This window comes from Oryctolagus cuniculus, chromosome 16 (genome assembly GCF_051225735.1).
Source record: "Oryctolagus cuniculus isolate XC-2025 breed Fujian yellow rabbit chromosome 16, ASM5122573v1, whole genome shotgun sequence".
Classification (NCBI taxonomy): Eukaryota; Metazoa; Chordata; class Mammalia; order Lagomorpha; family Leporidae; genus Oryctolagus; species Oryctolagus cuniculus.
In genome coordinates, this window is record NC_142882.1 from 60,254,966 (window position 1) to 60,275,610 (window position 20,645).

The window sequence follows — 20,645 nt, forward strand, 5'->3', positions numbered from 1 at the left end:
CAGATTTTTTCATCCACGGATTCACTCCCCAAATGGCCACAACAGCCTGGGTTTGGCCAGGCTGAAGCCAGGAGCCAGGACCTCCATACCACTCTCCCACGTGGGTGGCAAAGGGCCCAAGTACTTAGGCCATCTTCCGCTGCTTTCCAGGAGCATAACCAGGGAGCTGGGTCGGAAGTGGAGCAGCAGACTTAACCTACTTTGCCACAACACTGGTCCCATAACTGCTGTCTTTAAATTCTGCCTCACAGGAGCAGGTGTTTAGCCTTAGCAGTTAAGATTCCCACATCTCTCATCAGAGTGCCTGGGTTCCATCCCCAGCTCTGGCTCCTGATTCCAGCTCCCTGCTAATGCAGACCCTGGATGACAGCAAGGGTGGCTCACGTGACTGAGACCCTGCACACCCACGTGGGAGGCCCCATTGAGTTCCTGGTTCCCGAGGCCTCTGGGGAGTGGAGCAGCAGGTGGAAGCGCTGTGGTGCTCCAGCTCATGCTCTCAAGTGCTCTCCCCCTTCTCCCCATTCTGCACCAGTCACTTCTGCTGAAGCTCGTCTTCCACCGCCCACAGCTGCCGCACACAGTGGTGCAGGTTGTGCACTGCTCGCCCCTGTCTTCTGGCCAACTCTGCCCTAGCTTAAATGCCCTCCGTTGCCTCAAAATCTTTCCTTAGTTTCTAGAAGAATCAACTGCTCCTGCTTCTGTAGCCTCCTAACACTTCATGTATTACTTGTAGCTTAGTTATTTATATTTGTTTCTCTCCCTGTATGGGTCTATGTATTTATTTATACTTTTATTCCTTGCACCTAGCCCAGAGCATAGCACAAAAGAAACATTTTATAAATATATTACTTGAGTGAGATGATATGAAATGATATTAAATAACAACAGAGTAATGAGTGTGCAGGAGCCTTGCCTCTGTGTGTCTGAATCTCCAGATTTGTCTCAGTTAATATTTTCAGCCTTTCTTTTTTTGTCTTTATTTTGTAAAATTGTATTTGAAAGGTAGATAGATGGACAGAGAAAGTTAAAGAACGATCTTCCATCCACTGGTTCACTCCCCAAATGTCTGCAACAGCCAGGGCCGAGACAGGCTGAAGCCCGGAGCTGAGAACGCAATCCCTGTCTCCCGTGTGGGTGGCAGGGACTCAGCTGCTTGAACCGTCAGCCGCTGCCTCCTAGATGCACATTAGCAGGAAGCTGGATTGGAAGCAGAGGGAGCAGGCACTTCCATATAGGATGTGGGTGCCCCAGGTGGTGTCTTAACCACATCAAATACCTACCCACAGGGGCCGGCGCTGTGGCACAGTGGGTTAAAGCCCTGGCCTACAATGCCAGCATCCCATATGGGCGCCTGTTCGAGTCCAAGTCCCACCTGCCCCACTTCCGATCCAGTTCCCTGCTAATGCACCTGGGAAAGCAGTGGAAGATGGCCCAAATCCTAGGGCCCCTGCATATACATGGGAGACCCAGAAGACACTCCTGGTTCCTGGCTTCAGACTGGCCCAGCTCCAGCCACTGGGGAGTGAACCAGCAGATGGAAGATCTCTTTCTCTCTCTGTCCCTCCCTTTCTGTAATTCTACCTTTCAAATAAATAACTAAATCTTAAAAAAAAAATACCTACCCACAGCCTTTGTTTATATTTCTATATGAGTACATCCATTTTTGTACTGAGCTGACTTAGGTTCTTAAGTTTGGTCTTGGGGCAGTAAAGGGGCAATTTTTATAAAAATTATATTTTTGAAATTATATGAATAATATATATTATAATAATAATATAATAAAATAATAATATTTTTCATATAATTGCTGTTGCATATATTCTAGTTATGAAAGGCCCTCCTGTCTCCCACATGTCCCTCTGCCTTCCAGCTTCTGGCTGAGAGTCACAGAGATGCCCAGGGACATACTCTCCAGAGCATTCTCTCTGGGGCTCTGAGGTTCTGGAGAGTAATGCATTCAACAGATTTCAAAAAGTGTAAAATGCACTGCTTGATTGAAACATGATTTTTGAATCTTTAGTCAAAATGCTGCCCAATAATACTAATGTACTGTTAATCATGTAATGTATCCTAATTACAAAGAGGTTAAGAGTGAAAAAAATATGCATTTTAGATTCAGTGAAATAGACACATGGCTTCTCAGGCCCGGATTTATAGGGACCAGGCTTAAAACAAACCTCCTTGCAAAGAAATCCCAGTCCCAGGTCACTGGAAGTGCACGGAGGGCAGCAGGAGGAGGCATGGCTCCCGGCTGCTTTGCACATCAAGTGAGCTCACCCAGGAGAAGTGGTGACAAGGCCACAGTTGGCTGCAGGGTCAGTGGCAGCTGTCACTGCTCTCCGTGACCTTCCTGTTCCTGTCTGGAGCTCCTCGTGCTGAGAGAGGAACAAAAGGATTCCTTTGTGTGTGTGCTGGGTTCCTGCTGGAGGAGGGGAGAGTCTTCTGGCCTTTGTGTGTGTCAGTGGAACAGCGGCCTCACCAGGCACTCTGCAGACACGTGATGCAGCCTCCTACCTCCCGGGAGGAGCTTCATTTTGGGCCTTGAAGGTCTTTTGTTAAAGAGAGACCTTTTGTTAAAGGTCTTTTTGTTAAAGAGAGAGAGCTCCCATCTGTTGGTTCACTCCCCCAGTGCCTGTAATGGCCAGGGCTAGGCTGGGCTGAAGCTGAGAACTGGGAACCCAGTCAAGTCTCCCACATGGGCAGCAGAAGCCACTGCTGCTGCCTCCCAGGGTCTGCATTAGCAGGAATCTGGAGTCAGGGCCTGAGCCAGGAATCGAATCCAAGCGCTCTGGGACGTGGGCATCTTAACAGTTTGGCCAGCGTCTGGTGTTATATGTAAAGCTGCCTGGAAGAGCAGCAGCCAGGCGCCTTTGCCAGGCTCTTCCGGTGTAAGCCTCAGAAGGAGGGAATCGTGGCATCGTGGCAAGTGCCCACCCACCTGGTCCCACCTCCAGTGCTGCAAGGGTACAGTAAGCCATGAGGCAGAAGCTGGCCTGAGCTCTTGGTCGCTAGGGCCAGGATGCGAAGCTGCTGCTGAGAGGAGAAGGGGGCATGGGCGGAGAGCTGGGAGGGCGAAGGGCACCCAGGGTGCAGGACAGCTGTGAGCGGGGAGCAGCCGGGGAGCATGCAGGAGCGAGGGAGTGTTTGAGAACTGGCTGAAGTGAGATAATGGGGGCGGGACACTGCCTGGGACACCCGCAGCCCATATCGGAGAGCCTGTTTTGAGTCCTGGCTCTGCTTCGGGTTCCAGCTTCCTGTGAACGCGCACAGAGGGAGGCAGCAGGTGATGGCTCAAGTACTTGGGTCTCTGCCACCCACGTGGGAGACCTTGATGGAGTTCCTGGCTCCTTGGCTTCAGCCTGGCCTTGCCCTGGCTGTTGTGGGCATTTGGAGAGTGAACTGGTAGATGAAGACCTCTCTCGTTCTCTCTGTCTCTGTCTCTCTGCCTTTCAAATAAATACATTCTAAAAAGTACCGAGGTGTTTTCAGAGCTGACACCTGAACTGTTTGCCTGGAGGATTTTCTTAATGTGTGCGTGTTTAAACTGGTCTCTGGGAAGAACAAACATTCAGACGTTGACCCAATTCTAGAATACTCTGTGAAGACTTGAAACCCAGTAGTCCCTGGGTTGGTTCCTGAAGCAAGGCATTGTAAGAGCTCCTCCGTGCTGCTGACAAGGAAGGGGTGGGTGGTTTGGGACAAAGGGTGGCTCCCTCCCAAGGGCCTCCAGCCAAGTGCACCGTGCCAAGTTTGCTCTGTTTCAGTTTCGTCCCTGGTAGAACAAACATGGGCCGGTTTTGGTTTGCTAGCTGCAGACAAGCAGGCGGCTGGGGGAACCAGCTGGGGGAAGAGAGAGGTGGCAGTCCTTGGCCCTGGAGAGAATGGGAAGCCTGAAATGGGGATGTGACCCCAAGGGGCTGCCCCACGACCTGCTGGTGTGCTGCTGGGCGTCAGGGGACACCAGGGGCGCTTCCCCTGGCATTCCAGAACATACCCTCTGTTGGCCTTGAGAACGCAATAAGAAAGCTGGAGATTTAAAAATAGGGCTATTTTCAGAAGTGATTGACATGCTAGGGCCCACCTTTATTTATTTTTTAATTGGGCTCCTGGGGTCTGTGGGCGTCAAGGGTAATTAAATTCTGTGGGTTGTTGTGGTATCCCGGACTCGAGGCAGGAGCTGCTGATACTCTCAAGGCCGCCCTTTTACTGAGCCCTTTGTTTGCCCTCCTCTGTGCCAAGCATATTATGTTATTTGTGATGTGCAACATCCCCTTGAGATAGCCGTTGTTCCCTCCACTTCATAGATAGGGAAGCTGAGAGATTACATTTTCCAGGTCACATTAAGTGGCAGAACCAGGATTCAAGCTCAGGGCTTGCTGAATCCGCCACGTGGCATCATAACTTCATTTTGCAGGTGGCACATCCCTAATTTGAAAATCCTGAATCCAAAATTTCTCCGAAACTGCACATGACACACACGTGGAACTTTCTCATATACAACATTGTTTAAAAATATTGTGTAGGGCTTGGCGTTGTGGTGCAGCTGCTTGTGACACGGGCATCCCGCAGCAGAGTGCAGTTTGAGTTCCAGCTCCTTGGCTTCTCATCCAACATCCTGCTGATGCTGATGCGCCTGGGAAAGCAGGGGAAGACGGCCCGAGTGCTGGGGCCCCTGCCACCCATCTCAGAGACCCAGATGGAGGCCTGGACTCCTGGTCTGTCTGGCCTGGCCCCAGCTGTTGCTGCCACCTGGGGAGTGAATCAGCAGATGGAAGATCTCCCTCCCTCCCTTTCTCTCTCTCTCTCTCTCTCTCTCTACCTTTCAAATAAATAAGTAAATAAATCTTTTAAAAGGTTTCCAATTTTGGAGTTTCGGATTAAAGATGCCCAACCCATACTACAGTTTAACCTTCACACCCCATTTTAGTTTTGATCTTTGTTTTTTTGGCTTAAACAGCAAAGATTTATTATCGAGAGACGTGAAGTCCTTGACTAAGCTGGTTTTTATTTTCCCATTCAATTTTCTCAGCCCCATCTTAGTTTTATCAGCTATTCAGAACAGACTTTATAGCCAGGGCTTCCATCCCAGTCTGTTCCTCGCTCTGAACAATCCCCTGTCTTGAGGTCATGGTCTTGATGGTTACAGGCCAGGATTGTTGTTTTTTGTTTGTTTTTGTTTTTTAAATTTATTTGAAAGGCAGAGTTACAGAGAGAGAGATCTTCCATCCACTGGTTTACTCCTCAAATGGCCACAACCACCAGGGATATGGCAGGCCAAAGCCAAGAGCTCAGAGCTTCTTCTGGGTCTCCCATGTAGGTGCAGGGGCCCAAGCACTTGGGCCGTCTGCTGCTTTTCCAGGCCATTAGCAGGGAGCTGGATTGGAAGTGGAACAGCCGGGACTCGAACTGGTGCCCATATGGGATGCCAGTATTGCAGGTGGCAGCTTTACCCACTAGGCCACAGCGCCGGCCCCAAGGCAGGTACACCTCAGATTAGGTTGGTTGGGTGTCCCCTTACGATCAGGCGGGTGTTATGTGGCTTTGGCAGAAAGATGCTAAAAGCGATATTTTTCTCACGAGAACAGCTTCAGTTAGCAGTGGGTGGTGATCTAACGCAGGGCTTTTTCTGTTCTCAGGTGGAATTTAGGCAAGACTTACAATATTGTTTTGGGGTCTGGACAAGTCGTGCTGGGAATGGACATGGGCCTCCGAGAGATGTGCGTTGGGGAGAAGCGCACGGTGATCATCCCTCCCCACCTGGGCTATGGCGAGGCCGGCGTGGGTGAGTGAACCGCGGGACTCATGTGGGTTTTGGGGTGCTATTGTTAGAACACGCTATGCCTCTTCCACTGAAAACCCAGAAGGTCTGTGGGTTCTCCTTTGTCAATTATTTAGCACTTTTGTTTAAAGACCCCCGTGATTTCTGTGGGCCCTCCTGGGAAAGAACGGGCTCGGTGAACTCAGCACAGACCCTGTGAGGCCGACGCCTCGGAGGGGCTGGCGCCGTGATTGCCTGGGCGCCTGCCTTCTAGAACCACTCCCTGGGGCAGGTGGAGTGCTCTAGGCCTCTGCTTTCACTTCTCCTGGGCCTGTAAGCCGTGCAAGACAGTTTCCTGTTAGACATTAGTTTCAAGTTCCGGAAACACCATTTTCAGGGCACCCTCACATAGAGAATGTTTCACTTCACGATTTCAGCCAGGATGTGTCCCCCTCGTGGGGATGTGAGACCCCCTCCTTCCAGTGTCTGGAGGTGGAGGAGCTGGGAGTGACAGCTTCTAAGAGTGATTGGCACTTGGGGTTGATTTTCTTTTTCACAACTTTTTAAATAATTATAAAATTTCTATCTGCCCTTCCCACCAATCCCAGAAGAAACCTTTTAAAAAATATATTGTGTTACCCTTTAAGAATTTATCTGTGGGGGCCAGTGCTGTGGCATAGCGGGTAAAGCTGCCACCTGTAGTGCCAGCATCCCATATGGGTGCCGGTTTGAGTCCTGGCTGCTCCACTTCTGATCCAGCTCTTTGCTGTGTCCTGGGAAAGCAGTGGAAGATGGCCCAGGTGCTTGGGCTGCTGTACCCATGTGGGAGAAGCGGAAGAAGCTTCTGGTTCCTGGCTTTGGACCAGCCCAGGCTCTGGCCGTTGTAGCCATGTGGGAGTGAGTGAACCAGTGGACAGAAGATCTCTCTGTCTCTCCTCTCAAACTCTGACTTCCAAATAAACAATAAATAAATATTTTTTAAAAAATTTATGCTATCTATTATAAATAGCTATAATACATTTACTTGTAATATATGATCTAGCTAATATATAATTGTGAATAATATATAGCATATTAAATATTCACAAACTGACATAATATCTTTCAGGCTCATACTGTATATGAAAGGAATTTTCATAAAATTAGTGAAAAATGGTATCATGAAACATCCAAATAAACTTATCATTTAATCTCATTTTCCACAAATTTTTAAAAAATATTTTATTATTTATTTGAGAGGTAGAGTTAGAGACGGAGAGAGGGAGAGACAGAGAGAAAGGTCTTCCATCTGCTGGTTCACTCCTCAAATGGCCACAACAGCCAGACCTGGGCTGATCCGAAGCCAGGAACCAGGAGCTTCCTCCAGGTCTCCCACGCGGGTGCAGGGGTCCAAGGACTTGGGCCATCCTCCACTGCTTTTCTAGGAAATAGCAGAGAGCTGGATTGGAAGTGGAGCAGTCAGGACTCGAACCGGCGCCCATATGGGATGCCGGCCCTGCAGGTGGAGGCTTAGCCCACTACACCACAGTGCTGGCCCCTCACAATTTTTTTTGAAAGTAACATTGTACTCTTCTGGAATTTGTATTTACAATCAAATCTTAGATCATCTTTTTCCAGTTCTGCTGTAAGATTTACTCACAAGTTCTACCATTATAGTGCCTACTACTGGCTTTCAAATGTTTTTCACAAAGCCACATTTAAGAAATACATTTTCTCCCAATCTGTATTGCACATAAACATGTAATTTATATGTGCACACACTTAGTTTTTATATAAAATGAAACTCAAGTGTAATGAATCAGTTCCTGTCGTATGTTATATGCAGTGTACCCTGATCGCATTTAATCTCAGTTTTAAAAGAGATTTATTTTATTTTATTTGAAAGGCAGAGTTAGAGAGAAAGAGACCAGGGAGGGAGATCTTCTATCCATTGGTTTATTCCTCAAATGGCTGCAATGCTTGGGGCAGGGCCAGGAACTCCATCTGGGTCTCCCGCATGGTTGGCGGGGGTCCAAGTACCTGGGCCATCTTCTGTTGCCTTCCCAGACACATTAGCAGGGATCTGGATCAGAAGCAGAGCAGCGGGGACTCGAACCAGTGCTCTGACATGGGATCTGGCATTGCAGGTGGCAGCTTAACCTGCTGGCCCTCTTTGCCTTCTTTTTTAAAAGATGCTGGACACGACCCTCTCACTCGATGTTGTGATTTATTAATGGGGCCTTACCAATAGCTGGAAAGCTGCAGCGCGAGACACGCCTGCCCTGCCCCTGGCCCAGCAGTGGAGGCGGGGGTGAGAGGCCAGCTGGGTGGGCTTGACCCTGCCTCGCCACGCTCACGCCGCTTCCCTCCCCTCGCTCTTGGGCAGACGGAGAGGTGCCCGGCAGTGCCGTGCTGGTGTTTGACGTCGAGCTGCTGGAGCTCGTGGCCGGCCTGCCCGAGGGGTACATGTTCATATGGAACGGCGAGGTGTCCCCCAACCTCTTTGAAGAGATCGACAAGGACGGCAACGGAGAAGTGGTCCTGGAGGAGGTAACTGCAGAGTGGGGCGGAAGGCGCTCGGGGAGCCAGGTGGGCCAAGGGTGCGTCTTCTCCGAGGGCTTCGCGCTGCTGTCAGAGACGTGTGCTGCGCGCTGAGCTGAGGCTTGCCGCCTGAGCTCTGAGGAGCCTGAGCCCTGAGGGCGGCAGGGCTGGATCCCAGGGCCCCCGGGTCTCAGTCCCGTTCTCGCTTACTGGGGACTGTCCGCCTGCCTGCCCGCGTATTCCCTGGGCATCATCCCTGTTTTCCTGAAGGTAAATGGCTGGCACCAGGACACACAGCTCCCCAGCGGCTCTAGGCAGGACTGCAGGTTCCTTCGTCGGGCTGGGCTGGGCAGGAGTCCTCTGTGCTGCCGCAGCCTGGGGAGCCCCAGTCCAGCCTTCTCAATCCACTTCACATCCTGTGTCCATCCTGCCGCTCTGACAACTCTACTGAACTCCAGACCTCCTCTCCCGCCCCAGCTCCTCCTTGGGAGGCTGCTTCGCCCAGAGCTTTGCCTGCCAGTCAATGGCACCCTCCTTCTGCTCTGACTCCCGTCTCCCATAGGCCCAGTGCATCCTCTGAGGCACCTGCAGGGCCTGGCCCCTGCCCCCACCTCCCGCCCCTGGCCTCACCGCCCATGCCCATCCTCTCGGCACCCGGATCATGGCCACAGCTCCTGCTTTCCCCCTGCCCCTCCGGCAGCCAGAACAGCCCTCCTCCAACGCAAGTGTGGTCAAGACCTGCTACCTCCAAGGCCTTTTCCCAGCCCGCCAAGCGCCTACCCCCTGCTCACTGGTACCTCCTCCCCAGCCTCTCTCCCTGTCTCACTTGGCCAAGCCACACTCCCGCTTGCCATCTGTGCACGGCAGGTGCGCAGCCGCCTCGGGCCTTTGCGCCTGCCGTCCTCACTGCTTGCCTGCAGACAACTGCGTGAAGCCACCGAAGCCTCCCCTCCTCCTCACCCACTCTCCCTTCCTCTCGCTCATTTTCCTTCGCTCTGGAGCATTCCACCTTGTGTACTACTGTACGACGTTCATCGCTGACCGCCTTTCCCCCGGCATGCACGCGTTTCCAAGGGCAGGCTCTTTTTGGTTGGTTTGTGTATTGACGTATTCCCGAGAAGAGTGCTCAGCACAAGCTACATTTTTGTTGTACGTGTGATGGAACGAGTGAGAATGGCTGGGACTCCACCTTGGCCAGGGGTTGCTCTGATGGCTGCTGGGTTTTAGCTTCCTCTTGGAGCCATTTTGTCCCTGGGGTTTTCACCAGCGTCGAGGGAAACAACCCAGGTCGTGAGGCTCCCAAGGAGAGGTCTCCTGACTGTCACCCAGACTCCAGTCCCCGCACTGTGCAGGCTCCGGCGGGGTGTTCTCGGCACCCCTAACTCACGGGCTGCCCTCTCCCCTCTCCCCAGTTCTCGGAGTACATTCACGCCCAGGTGGCCTCTGGCAAAGGGAAACTCGCTCCAGGTTTTGATGCCGACATGATCGTGAAGAATATGTTCACCAACCAGGACCGAAACGGAGACGGGAAGGTCACGGCTGAGGAATTTAAGCTCAAAGACCAGGAGGCCAAACACGATGAACTCTAAACACGACACAAGCTACTCGGTGCCAGGGAGTGCGTGATGCCACGCCACCTGCCATGGCAGGACCTGCGGTGAGGGCGCGAGGGTGTCTAGGAGGGCACATCATTAGCAAGTAGTAGGTGGGTCACACAGTACCTGGTGCATCCCTTGGGGTGTTCCACACACCTGGGGAACTGCAAGCTGCCCGGACGGCGAACAAGACCGGCGCAGAGCGCCCTGGCGTGGGATGTGTTTACAATCGATTGGAAAGGCTGCCCTGCCAACCTTTACTTCTGAGTCTTCTGGGAAGTTTTGTTCTTAAAGGAAAATAGTGTCATGTAGCAGTATAACCTTGTTGGAGAAGCCCAAGGAAAAGGGTCCAGGGTTTCTATCTAGGGAGGGGTAAAAAATTGTTTTCACTTGCTCATGTTTTAAAAGTATTCTTCACTTGGGGAGAGAACAGTGAAAAAGCTGTCTGTCTGTCTGTCTCTCCCCTCTCACTGTGCCTTACCATTAAATAAATACATCTTTTTTAAAAACACTCCGATGAGCAGGCAAAACAAAGGGCACGGCCCAGTGAGATTGGCAGAACAACCCGTGGCTTTCTCAGCATCCTGGTGATGCCCAGTCCCTGCCCCCTCCACGCAGGAAACACACGCTACCCTAGCCCAGCACACCCCTGGGCTCTTCCCAGGCACAGGGTAACCTGAAGGCTAAAAGGAGCCTCTTGCACAGAAAATACGGTGCACCACATGGGACGCGGGTCGGACCAGGATTAGAGAGTGTGATTCTGCCTTGGCCAGGTAGGGTTACCTGCTCCTTATTTGTGCCCCTCTCTCCTTCCCACGCCGAGTCATGTGGGTTACACAGACACCCAGGGCTGGTGGCTGGATGGCAGCATCGTCCCCATGCATGAGCTTGGCCAGGGACCTTTTCCCACCTCACTGTGTCCTTGAGTGTGGCGCCATGAAGGCCCGTTCCATACTCTGTGTCCCACACCGTGTTGGCGCCTGCCCAGAAAGAATCCAGGTCTTCCCTTTTGAAACTGCTTTACTAATTTAAACTGTTTTGTACTGATGTAGCCCTGCCATAATTCACAAAAAATGCTGTGCACTTGTTCAGTGGAATGAATTTTGGAAAACTGACCTTGTATAAAATATTGAATTGTATCATCGGGTTTTGTGGTGTTTTATCTGAAGGCTGAGAGGATCCTGTGAGAATGCACCATGTGGTGAGCATCCCCTGGGTCAAAACTCCCAGCGCTGCGTGGTCTTTACTGGAAGGACAGCACTGTGGCATTGGGGGTTGCCACTCTGCGTGCAGCCTGGAAACACAGACCCCTCACCCTGAAGTGAAGCTAATGAAAGAGCGCATTGCAGAGCTGGGTGGGCTTCTGGGAACAGGATACTGAGGCGTTCCATGGTGTCGCCTAGCAACAGCAGGAGGCTGTTCCGTGAAGGCTCAAGGGGAGACAGGAGCGCAGGAGGGCTGCCTGGTGGGCATCCTGGAGGGATGCAGCCCCTAGAACCGTGGCTGTCCTCCCTCTGCCACCTGCCTGCACTAGCTCCATTAGGCGAATCCCATGTGAACCCAAAGGGAAAGCAGCTCAGGGCCTGGCGTTCACAGAGAGGTGGAGAATGAATCTTGAGATTGGGCTCATGGTTGGAGCAAACGCAGAGTAATTGGCACTCAATCAGAAAAAAATACATATATGAGGGATCTCCCAAAAGGTCATGGTAAATGCATGTTATAAAAAATCATGCATGGATTTAAATATGTTTTGTACAAAAGGAAACTCATCTTTTAATGCCATTTTTCATTTTATTATTATTTTTATTTCAAGAAGGAGAGACAACCAGGACTGGACTGGGCTGAAGCTGGGAGCTGAACACTCAATCCAGATCTCCCAAATGGGTGTCAGGAACCCAATTACTTGAGCCATCATCACCCAGTGCCTCCCAGGGTCTGCATTGGCAAGAAGCTGGACTGGTAGTTGGAACTGGGAACTGAACTCAGGCACTCCAATATGGAACGTGGGCATCTTAACCAGTGTCTTTACTGTTGGCCAAATGCCGACTCCTCCTTGAACAAGGAAGAGTGACAGACACACACTGAGTGGGAAGAGAGGGACCTTACATGTGTTGGTTCTGAGCAGGACTGAGGCAGGCTGAAGCCCCAAACCAGGAACTCTACTCCCAAGTACTTGGGCCATTATCCGTTCCTTTCCCAGGTGCATCAGCAGAGCTGGATCGGAAGAGGGCTCGAGCCAGCGCTCTGGTAGGATTCCAGCACTGCAAGTGCTGCACCATAACGCCAGCTGCTTCCACAGCTTTTTAAATACCCGCCTATCATTTTTTAAGAAAGCAAATAGTATTTATCCTATGCAGGGGCAACCTGAGATGCCCACAGCCATCCCGGAGGCTGCTACCCAGACACTGATGTCCCTTAGCCTTTTTGCATGATAGGTTAATAATCTTTCCAAATGACTGCACTTGGGAATACCTTTGTCAAGACAAAAACTGGCCCTTATTCTCTACCCCCAACTTTTATTTGGCCCTGTCTGCAGCAGCTGTTTCCTACAGTGGTGGAGACAAGTTTCTTTGAGGAAATCAAGAAATATGGGCCTTAGAAATTCAGGAATATGGGGCAGGCACTGTTGCAAATGAGTTAAGGTACCACTTGGGATGCCCAAGTACTTGGGTTGCTGTCACCTATACGGATGCCCTGGATGAAGTTCCTGACTCCTGGTTTCAGCCTGGCCATCTTGGCGATTGTGGGCATTTAGTGAACTGCAGAAGGAAGCGCTCTCTTTCTGTCACTCTGCTTTTCAAATAAAGAAATCTTTAAAAAAAAAAAAAAAAAAGGCACAACTTCAGAAAAGAGGGACTCTTGCTGAGCTGAGTGCCGCCTGGGCACTCCCATTCCCCCCGTGGCTAAGGAGGGCATTCAGTTTCCCGTGCCCTTGCAGAGGCCCGAGTCTGTCTGCAAGGACAAGCTCAGCTGGCCCCACTCCAGGACGCTGTGGCAACACTTGCCTGTATTTTCACCGTGGTTATGGGTTATAGCTCTGCCAGCAACGCAAGGCTTGAGTACTAATTAAGGAGCCAAATATAGGGTGGAGTTGCCATATAAAACGTTTCTGAATTACATCTTGTACCCAATGTCTGTATTGCCGCTTGAGGCAGCTTGTACTGATAGGAAAGGGTGCTGGCATCTGTACTGAGATCCCCTAATTAAACTCTGGGCTCTACCTGTGAACTCAGCCATTGGCAGCTGATGTGGGATTAGAGTATTTTATAGGACACGTACCTGCATTCGATATCTGGCCCTGGCTCCTGACTTCAGCTTCCTGTGAATATAGAAAGACTGGGCTCCTGCCACTCCATGTGGCAGATCTGGGCTGATTCTCAGCCCCTGTTGTTCTGGGCACGTGGGGAGTGAATCCGCAAATGGGAGCTGTCTCCACCTCTCGAGTCATTTTAAAAAAATGAAACAGATCCCTTGTGATTTGTGTTTTCTTCATGGCATCTGTCATACTTAGAACAGCTTACTCTGCTTCTCCTTTGTCTCGACTGCTAGGAAAGGGAGCTAATGAGGGCAGGATACACGTCTGACTTGAAACTGTTGTTTCTCTAGAACCTAGCACACTCCAGGGGCTTGTTGAATGAATGTCTTCATGTAAGCCTCACTTCAGGTCAACACCCCACTTTACAGATGAAGAAAATAAGGTTTAGAAAAGTCAGAAACTCACTCCCAAGTCACAAAATCAAAGGCTCGCATGCCAGTGTGACTGGCTTTACAGCCTGTGCCCCTTAACCTCATGTGCTTTTTATCTCCCCTCTCCAGCTTGTACTGAGACACCAGACTACACCCAAAACACAGCACTGTTGTTGAACGTGGGGTAACAAAGAGGCTTCTGACTAGTCATTCAAGATCGTGTTTACCTTTTCCTCGCTGACTCTCCACAGGGTACATGAAAGAGAAAGCTAAGCTTCAAAGGTAGTTAAACAGACCTTTGGTAAAATTCTGTTTGGATGTCTATTAAATACACCATGGGATGCAGATTCTTGTGAAATCATCCTGGAACAAACTACTATTATTTTTTTTCCCTCCCGTTTCATCAAAATTGTCAGTTCTAGTACTCAAAACTGCTTTACCTCAAAAAGTAAAATTTAAGTTGACTAAAACCACTGGCTAATGCAACTTTGTAGGAAGTGATAATTACCATACCACTCTTCATTGGGACTGCAAAAGATCCTTCCATTTCTTTGATTTAACCAAATACTGAGACATATATGTAGTAAGACAAACTTTAAAGAGTTCATGGAAAATGGAATTAGGTTTATTCTGGTAGAAAAAATTCTGAAATTCATGCAGCTTTTTAACACTGTGCACTTTCTATGAATTTTTTTTTTTTTTTTTTTACAGGCAGAGTTAGTGAGAGAGAGAGACAGTGAGAAAGGTCTTCCTTCCGTTGGTTCACCTCTCAAATGGCCGCCATGGACGGTGCGCTGTGCCGATCCAAAGCCTAGAGCGAGGTGCTTCCTCCTGGTCTCCCATGCGGGTGCAGGGACCCAAGCACTTGGGTCATCCTCCACTGCCTTCCCGGGCCACAGCAGAGAGCTGGACAGGAAGAGGAGCAACTGGGACAAAACCGGTGCCCCAACCAGGACTAGAACCTGGGGTACTGGTGCCGTAGGTGGAGGATTAGCCTAGTGAGCTGTGGCGCCGGCCTTTCTATGAACTTTTTTTTGACAGGCAGAGTGGACAGTGAGAGAGAGAGACAGAGAGAAAGGTCTTCCTTTTCCGTTGGTTCACCCCCCAGTGGCTGCTGCGGCCGGCACAGCACGCTGATCTGAAGCCAGGAGCCAGGTGCTTCTCCTGGTCTCCCATGGGGTGCAGGGCCCAAGCACGTGGGCCATCTTCCACTGCCTTCCCGGGCCACAGCAGAGAGCTGGACTGGAAGAGCAGAAACTGGCACAGAATCTGGCACCCCGACCAGGACTAGAACCTGGTGTGCCGGCGCCACAGGCGGAGGATTAGCCTATTGAGCTCCAGTGCCGGCCTCTATGAACTTTTGAAAATCCCTTGCAGCTAGTCATGACTTCTGTGGCTAGGTACTAGTGAACAGAAATGAACACTTCTGTTTGTTCTCTGTGCATCAATCAGAAATGCATACAAAATGGAGATCTGCACATCTGGTCCTCAGGAACCTAAGCATATGACATTATCTTCACTTTATAGATAAGCAAAACAGGATGTGCATTAAGAAAGATCCTGGTACGGTGCCAATCATCATCCTGTAAAACACAAACCTGAAAGCCATACTCCTATGTAACATCCCAAAAGATCAGAAACCCCAAATCACAATCCCAAAAGATTAAAATCTTGAATGTTACAATTCTGTGAATAGAGACTACAGGAGCCCAAGTCTGAAGAAGGGACCAGCTCCACGTTATACCAACAATGAAAAACTTCCATTCGCAAGTTTGCCATTCGTCTGTATTAGCATTCCATCCAGGTGATGAAATTCCAGGAGTGTTTTTGGGTGTTTTGAGAGGCAGAGAAGTACACAGAGAGGTACCCTCCTCTGGCTCACTTCCATAATATCCACAATGGCTCCCAGCCAAGAAGCTGAGAAGCCAGGAACTCCCGGTGGGAAGCAGGAACCCAACTACTTGAGCAGCCACTGCTGCCTCCCAGAGCCTGCACTCATGGGAAGCTGGAGTCCGGTGCAGGAGCTCGGAACTGACCCTAGGCACCCAGGGCTGGGACACACGTCTTAACCACTAGGCCAAACGCCTGTGCTTCCAAGAGTTTTCATGAATTAAAGCTGCATTTGCCTTCAGAAGCCAGGAAGTGACTAACTGGTTTGAAAATAATTCTATGCATGATAGGATAAAACACACAATTGTGTTGCTGTTGACCACCTACATTGTATCTGCCAAAATCTGTGGTCTTAGGAAATTGCATGCAGAACATTTCTGAATGTCCAGTGCAACACAGAAGCATGACACAAAAAGAAATCGTTGTGGGAAGCTCATGCTGGTGTATATGGAATAAGAAAGTGTCAGAAAGAGCAGTGCCACATACAAAATGTCTTCTCCAAGGAGAACTACGACCTAAAGAAAAAGCAACTATTCATAAATATGCAAGACATCAAAACACAGCTGATGATGGTTGAAGTCTGCCAGCCATTATGGAACCACCAAGCAACTGCTCACAATCTATGCCTTCAATACACATTCTCCTATGTCGACCTTTCTTGGTAATTTTATCCTCCCACTATTTAGAGCTCCCAGGTGCTGTCCACTCCCCAAATACCTGCAATGGCCCTTGGGTCAGGTCAGGCCCAGCCCAACCCGGAAGCCAGGAACTCAATTCATTGTCTCCCACACAGATGGTAGGAACCCAATTTCTGTAGCTACCACTGCTACCTCCCAGGGTCTACATCAGCAGAGAGCTGGAGTCAGGAGCCAGAGCTGGGAGTCATACTCCAATATGGCAGCCAGCTGTTTTAACTGCTAGGATGAACACCTGCTCCCACAGCTCATTTCTTTCTTAAAGTCTTTATTTTTAAAAGGCAGACACAACACAGAGAGAAAGATTGATTTTCCTTTCGTCCACTGTTGCACTCCCACAAATGCCTGAATAGCCAGGAACTCCACTGGGGTTCCCACATGGGTGACCAGAATCCAAGTAAGTGAGCTGTCATCTGCCAGCTCCTGGGGTGCGGGATCAGCAGGAAACTGCTTTGGAAGCAGAGTGGGCAGGGTACTCTGATATGGGATAAAGTGTCCTAACTGGAGACAACCATTGAGCCCAGTGCTTATCCCCACAGCCCATGGCTTAATGACTACAGTAAACTGCTCTGAACACCAAACTTGAATACAAACACGTTTTACATATAAGTCGCTCTAGAGGCCATGAAATGTGATATGACCACTAGTGTATAGTGAAAGAGGCAAGAGAAAGGGCCTTGTACAGAGTGCATGTTCTCAGAGCAATCATTTTAGAGAGGTGTCTGAACCAGTAGTCTTAGTAGGGGGCTGGGCCCTGATTAGACTGCAGGTCGTAACATCAGTATTCTTTCCATTTATACCATGCAGCATGCTTATTTGTAAAAGCATATTATAAATTCTGGAAAACAGCCAGTAAGACAAGCTCTGACAGCAATACTGTATTAAAGAGTATTGCTCTCAAATGAATCTTGATGTGAATGGAAGGGGAGAGGGAGTGGGAAAGGGGAGGGTTGCGGGTGGGAGGGACGGTATGGGGGGGAAGCCATTGTAATCCATAAGCGTACTTTGGAAATTTATATTCATTAAATAAAAGTTTAAAAAAAAAAAGAAAAGAAAGCATGATACTAGGCCTGCAAAAAAAAAAAAAAAAAAAAAAAGAGTATTGCTCTCGGCTGGCGTCGAGGCTAATCCTTCGCCTGCGGCAGTACCCTGGGTTCTAGTCCTTGGGCCCTGCACCCGCATGGGAGACCAGGGGAAGCACCTGGCTTCTGGCTTCGGATCAGTGCAGTGCGCCGGCCGCAGTGGCCATTGGAGGGTGAACCAACGGCAAAGGAAGATCTTTCTCTCTGTCTCTCTCTCTCACTGTCCCCTCTGCCTGTCCAAAAAAAAAAAAAAAAAAGAATATTGCTCTCAACATGAGGTCAGGGATGCACAACTGGTTTTATCCATGTGAAAAAGTCCCTGAGGTAATTCTGATACTCTTACACCATATGCTATGTGCTTTTATGTAAGTTTACTTTTGAGTTTGATTCTGGAACTAGCTAAGCAGGATGTAGTCTGCCTTTTGCTATTGTACTTTTGTTGTGTTGTTTATTTCAATGAAAGGAGAAATAGTGGTGCAAGATAAGGATGGGCAGCTCCAGGGTAAAAATTTTTTTTTCTTTTTTTATGGGACCCTGCCTGCCTGCCACATCTGACTGGACCAGGACTGCATACCATAGTGGATGGTGAGAACCAATCAGATCATGCTTTGTGTGGATCACAGCTCAGGTGCCACAAGCAAACCAGTTAGTTGCCCATAGCATCTGGAGTTTGAGAATTAAAGTCAGGGTCAAATGCATCATAGTGGCAAGTCTAACTCTGTGAAAACCAATTATGCAGCAGCAGCAGCAGCAGCAGCAGCAGGGATTAGAAATGAGGAAGCCAGATTGTAGGGAGAAATGTTGGTTCCTATCTTTGCATGACTCAGTTTCAGTCCCCATGAGACCCAGCTATGGTTTCCTGCCCACTGTCTCTGTCTCTGAAACTTCTAGACTTAAAATATTCTGTCTTACTGATGTTTTTCATGGGGGAAAATAATGTTCACAGGGCTCAGTATTTTCTGAACAACAGATTAAATTTTCCCAACAAATATCTTCTTATTCTTAGCCTTATAGTATAGCAATTCTGAGACTCTTCAGTCTAAACAGCCACTACAACAAACACATTAGCGTTCACATTTCAAGGAAGGTCAGAAAGAGGGAAGGAAGAACCATGGCAGGTGCTCAGGGAACACATGCTGCAGAAGGGAACACAGAGTCTGGGGAGTAGAATTATAAAAGCTTTTTTGTTCATGTTTATTATCAGTGCCCCAACAGAGAACATTTTGTAATGATTAGTGACAGGTGGACACCACAGTTGTGTTCAAGTACTACGTGCACTCTTCTCTGGCAAATACGGAGTTTCCGCAGCCCATGTAACCAAATAGTACACAACTCCAGGAGATGGTGACAGCATCAGCACAATGTTTCCAAATTATAAAAATGACAACACTTAAAATCATGCACATCATTTCACCATTTCATACAACTTCTACAAACTTTCCTGATGTAAAAGACTCCTCAAAAACTGCATCACAACACTGAACTACAAAATTTGCTTTTGAAAATCAGGCGTTATTTTTCTAATTTTGGCTTTAAATTTTTTTTCTTTTAATTTATTAAAAAAAAATGGTGAGGAGTGTATTGAGAAGATGGAGATAAATGATTTTCCAGTTGATGGACTGAATATGTCTGAAAAATACTTCCATTATGAGAAGGGAAAACTTCAAGAGCAAGAAAATATTATAAATACGAGTCTTTGAGCAAGATGAACAGGTGAACAGATCTTGCATAAATTGCACCCAGGAGAGAGGACTTCTTGAAGAATGCTTGTTTATAGAATCTTCTGTAAAATAGAGTTGGCTAACTCCAATGATTCCTCTTTTACTAAAACAATATCATAGGAGTCCATGTACTTTTCTAAAAGTTCATCCACCTAATCAATAGGACAAAAAATAAAATTAACATGCAAGGAGAAAAAAGCAAATAATTTCATTACGAATCTCACTGTTACGTTTTATGTGTTAGGCAAAATTCATTTTCATAAAACCTCTGAGACCTAAAAATATTTTTAAAACTTTTAACACTCATTGATTGAGAAATAAATTTTTCCACATGGTAACATTTCTCCTCAAATGATTTCCCTCCAGTCCAGTGGTTCTCAATGGGGGTGATTCGGTCTCAGGAACATCTGACAAAGTCTAGAGACATTTCTGATTCTAAAGACCAGGGAGTGCTACCCAGCATCTAGCACCTCCTTTAGAAGGTACACCCTCCCTTCCCACAAAACCTGTAGCATGCATCTATGCTTATCAACTCCTTAAATCATCACCCAGGTGAAAGGGTCAAACAACTACTTTCTCAGGTACCTCTGGCAACAATTACCTATAAAATATCATCCTGGTTTCTTCTTAAAAGAAAATTAAATTATAGATCTCTGTACTTACTCTATCATTTAGATATCCAATTTTCAGAATGTGTTCAACATTGGCTACTCCATCTGCCATTCTTAAGTCTCCTTGGGAGTCTCCCAGCAGAATTATGTTGCTGTTGTCTTTTAGTTGACTAAAATACTCTGTATTCTTCAAGGCACCATCGTGTTTGTTAAATACATGAATTAGTTCTCCTTTAAATCCTTTCAGCATACCCTATTAAAAATATAAATGTTTTGAAATACTAAGTTTCAAAAATTCTGTTTGTTGGGATTTTCATATTTTGGAGTTCTTAATAGATATCACTATTATTTCATTGTACTTATAAATCTACCTTTGATACTAGAAATCTCAAAGCCTTGAGGTCCATCACATTCATATAGTTAAAAAGGGTTCAGAGAAGTAATTATTCTGTAGTGACTATTTTTTAAAGATTTATCTACTGATTTGAAAGGCAGAGAGTTAGAGGCAGAAGCAGAGAGAGAAATCTTCCATCCCCTGGTTCACTCCCCAAATGGCTGCAAAGGCTGGATCTGCGCTGATCTAAAGCCAGGAGCCAAGAGCTTCTCTGGGTCTCCCATGCAGATGCAGGGGCCCAAGGATTTGAACCAAACCATCTTCTACTGCTTTCCCAGGCCACAGCAGAGAGCTGGATTGGAAGAGGGGCAGCTGGGACTTGAATCAGTGCCTATATGGGATGCTGGTATCACATGCAGTGGCTTTACCCACTACGCCACAGCACTGGGCCCTGTAGTGGCTATTTTAAATGGTAAAACCTAAGGTGAAAATTCCATCTTCACTTTTCATTCTGTTCCTAATGAAAACATTCCATTTTATTTATTTCATAGAATACTTCTGTGAACCTTATTCAAATAATTCTTCTAATTTACTCTTTTTCTACCTCTGAGTGTTGTCTTCAGAGTTACTACATTAAATTACTTTAAATGAAGTTTTACTAACTTTAGTATTAGTCTATAGCTTTAGCAATGAAAGCTTAACAAAGGTATATTTATGGCCAGCGCCGTGGCTCAATAGGCTAATCCTCTGCC

General features: G+C 48.1%; 2 protein-coding genes across 12 annotated transcripts in view; one reads left to right on the plus strand and one right to left on the minus strand.

The window, feature by feature from the left end:
* FKBP9 (FKBP prolyl isomerase 9) overlaps positions 1-11,012 on the plus strand; it is a 46,406-nt gene extending 35,394 nt beyond the window's left edge. The window contains exons 8-10 of the mRNA XM_002713745.6: positions 5,637-5,782; positions 8,124-8,287; positions 9,691-11,012. Coding sequence (XP_002713791.3) covers positions 5,637-5,782; positions 8,124-8,287; positions 9,691-9,867 — 487 coding nt within the window. The 3' untranslated portion in view covers positions 9,868-11,012. The remainder of the gene's footprint in view (positions 1-5,636; positions 5,783-8,123; positions 8,288-9,690) is intronic.
* Positions 11,013-18,392: 7,380 nt separating this feature from the next.
* The window catches only part of NT5C3A (5'-nucleotidase, cytosolic IIIA), a 42,883-nt gene continuing 40,630 nt past the window's right edge, over positions 18,393-20,645 (minus strand). For 10 of the 11 annotated variants that reach the window (XM_051852753.3, XM_051852752.3, XM_089315027.1 and 7 more), the window contains 2 exons: positions 19,612-19,812; positions 18,393-19,100 (listed from right to left, as the gene is read on the minus strand). In XM_051852753.3, the coding sequence (XP_051708713.2) occupies positions 18,999-19,100; positions 19,612-19,812 (303 nt within the window). In that variant the 3' untranslated portion in view covers positions 18,393-18,998. 11 annotated transcript variants of the gene reach the window in all.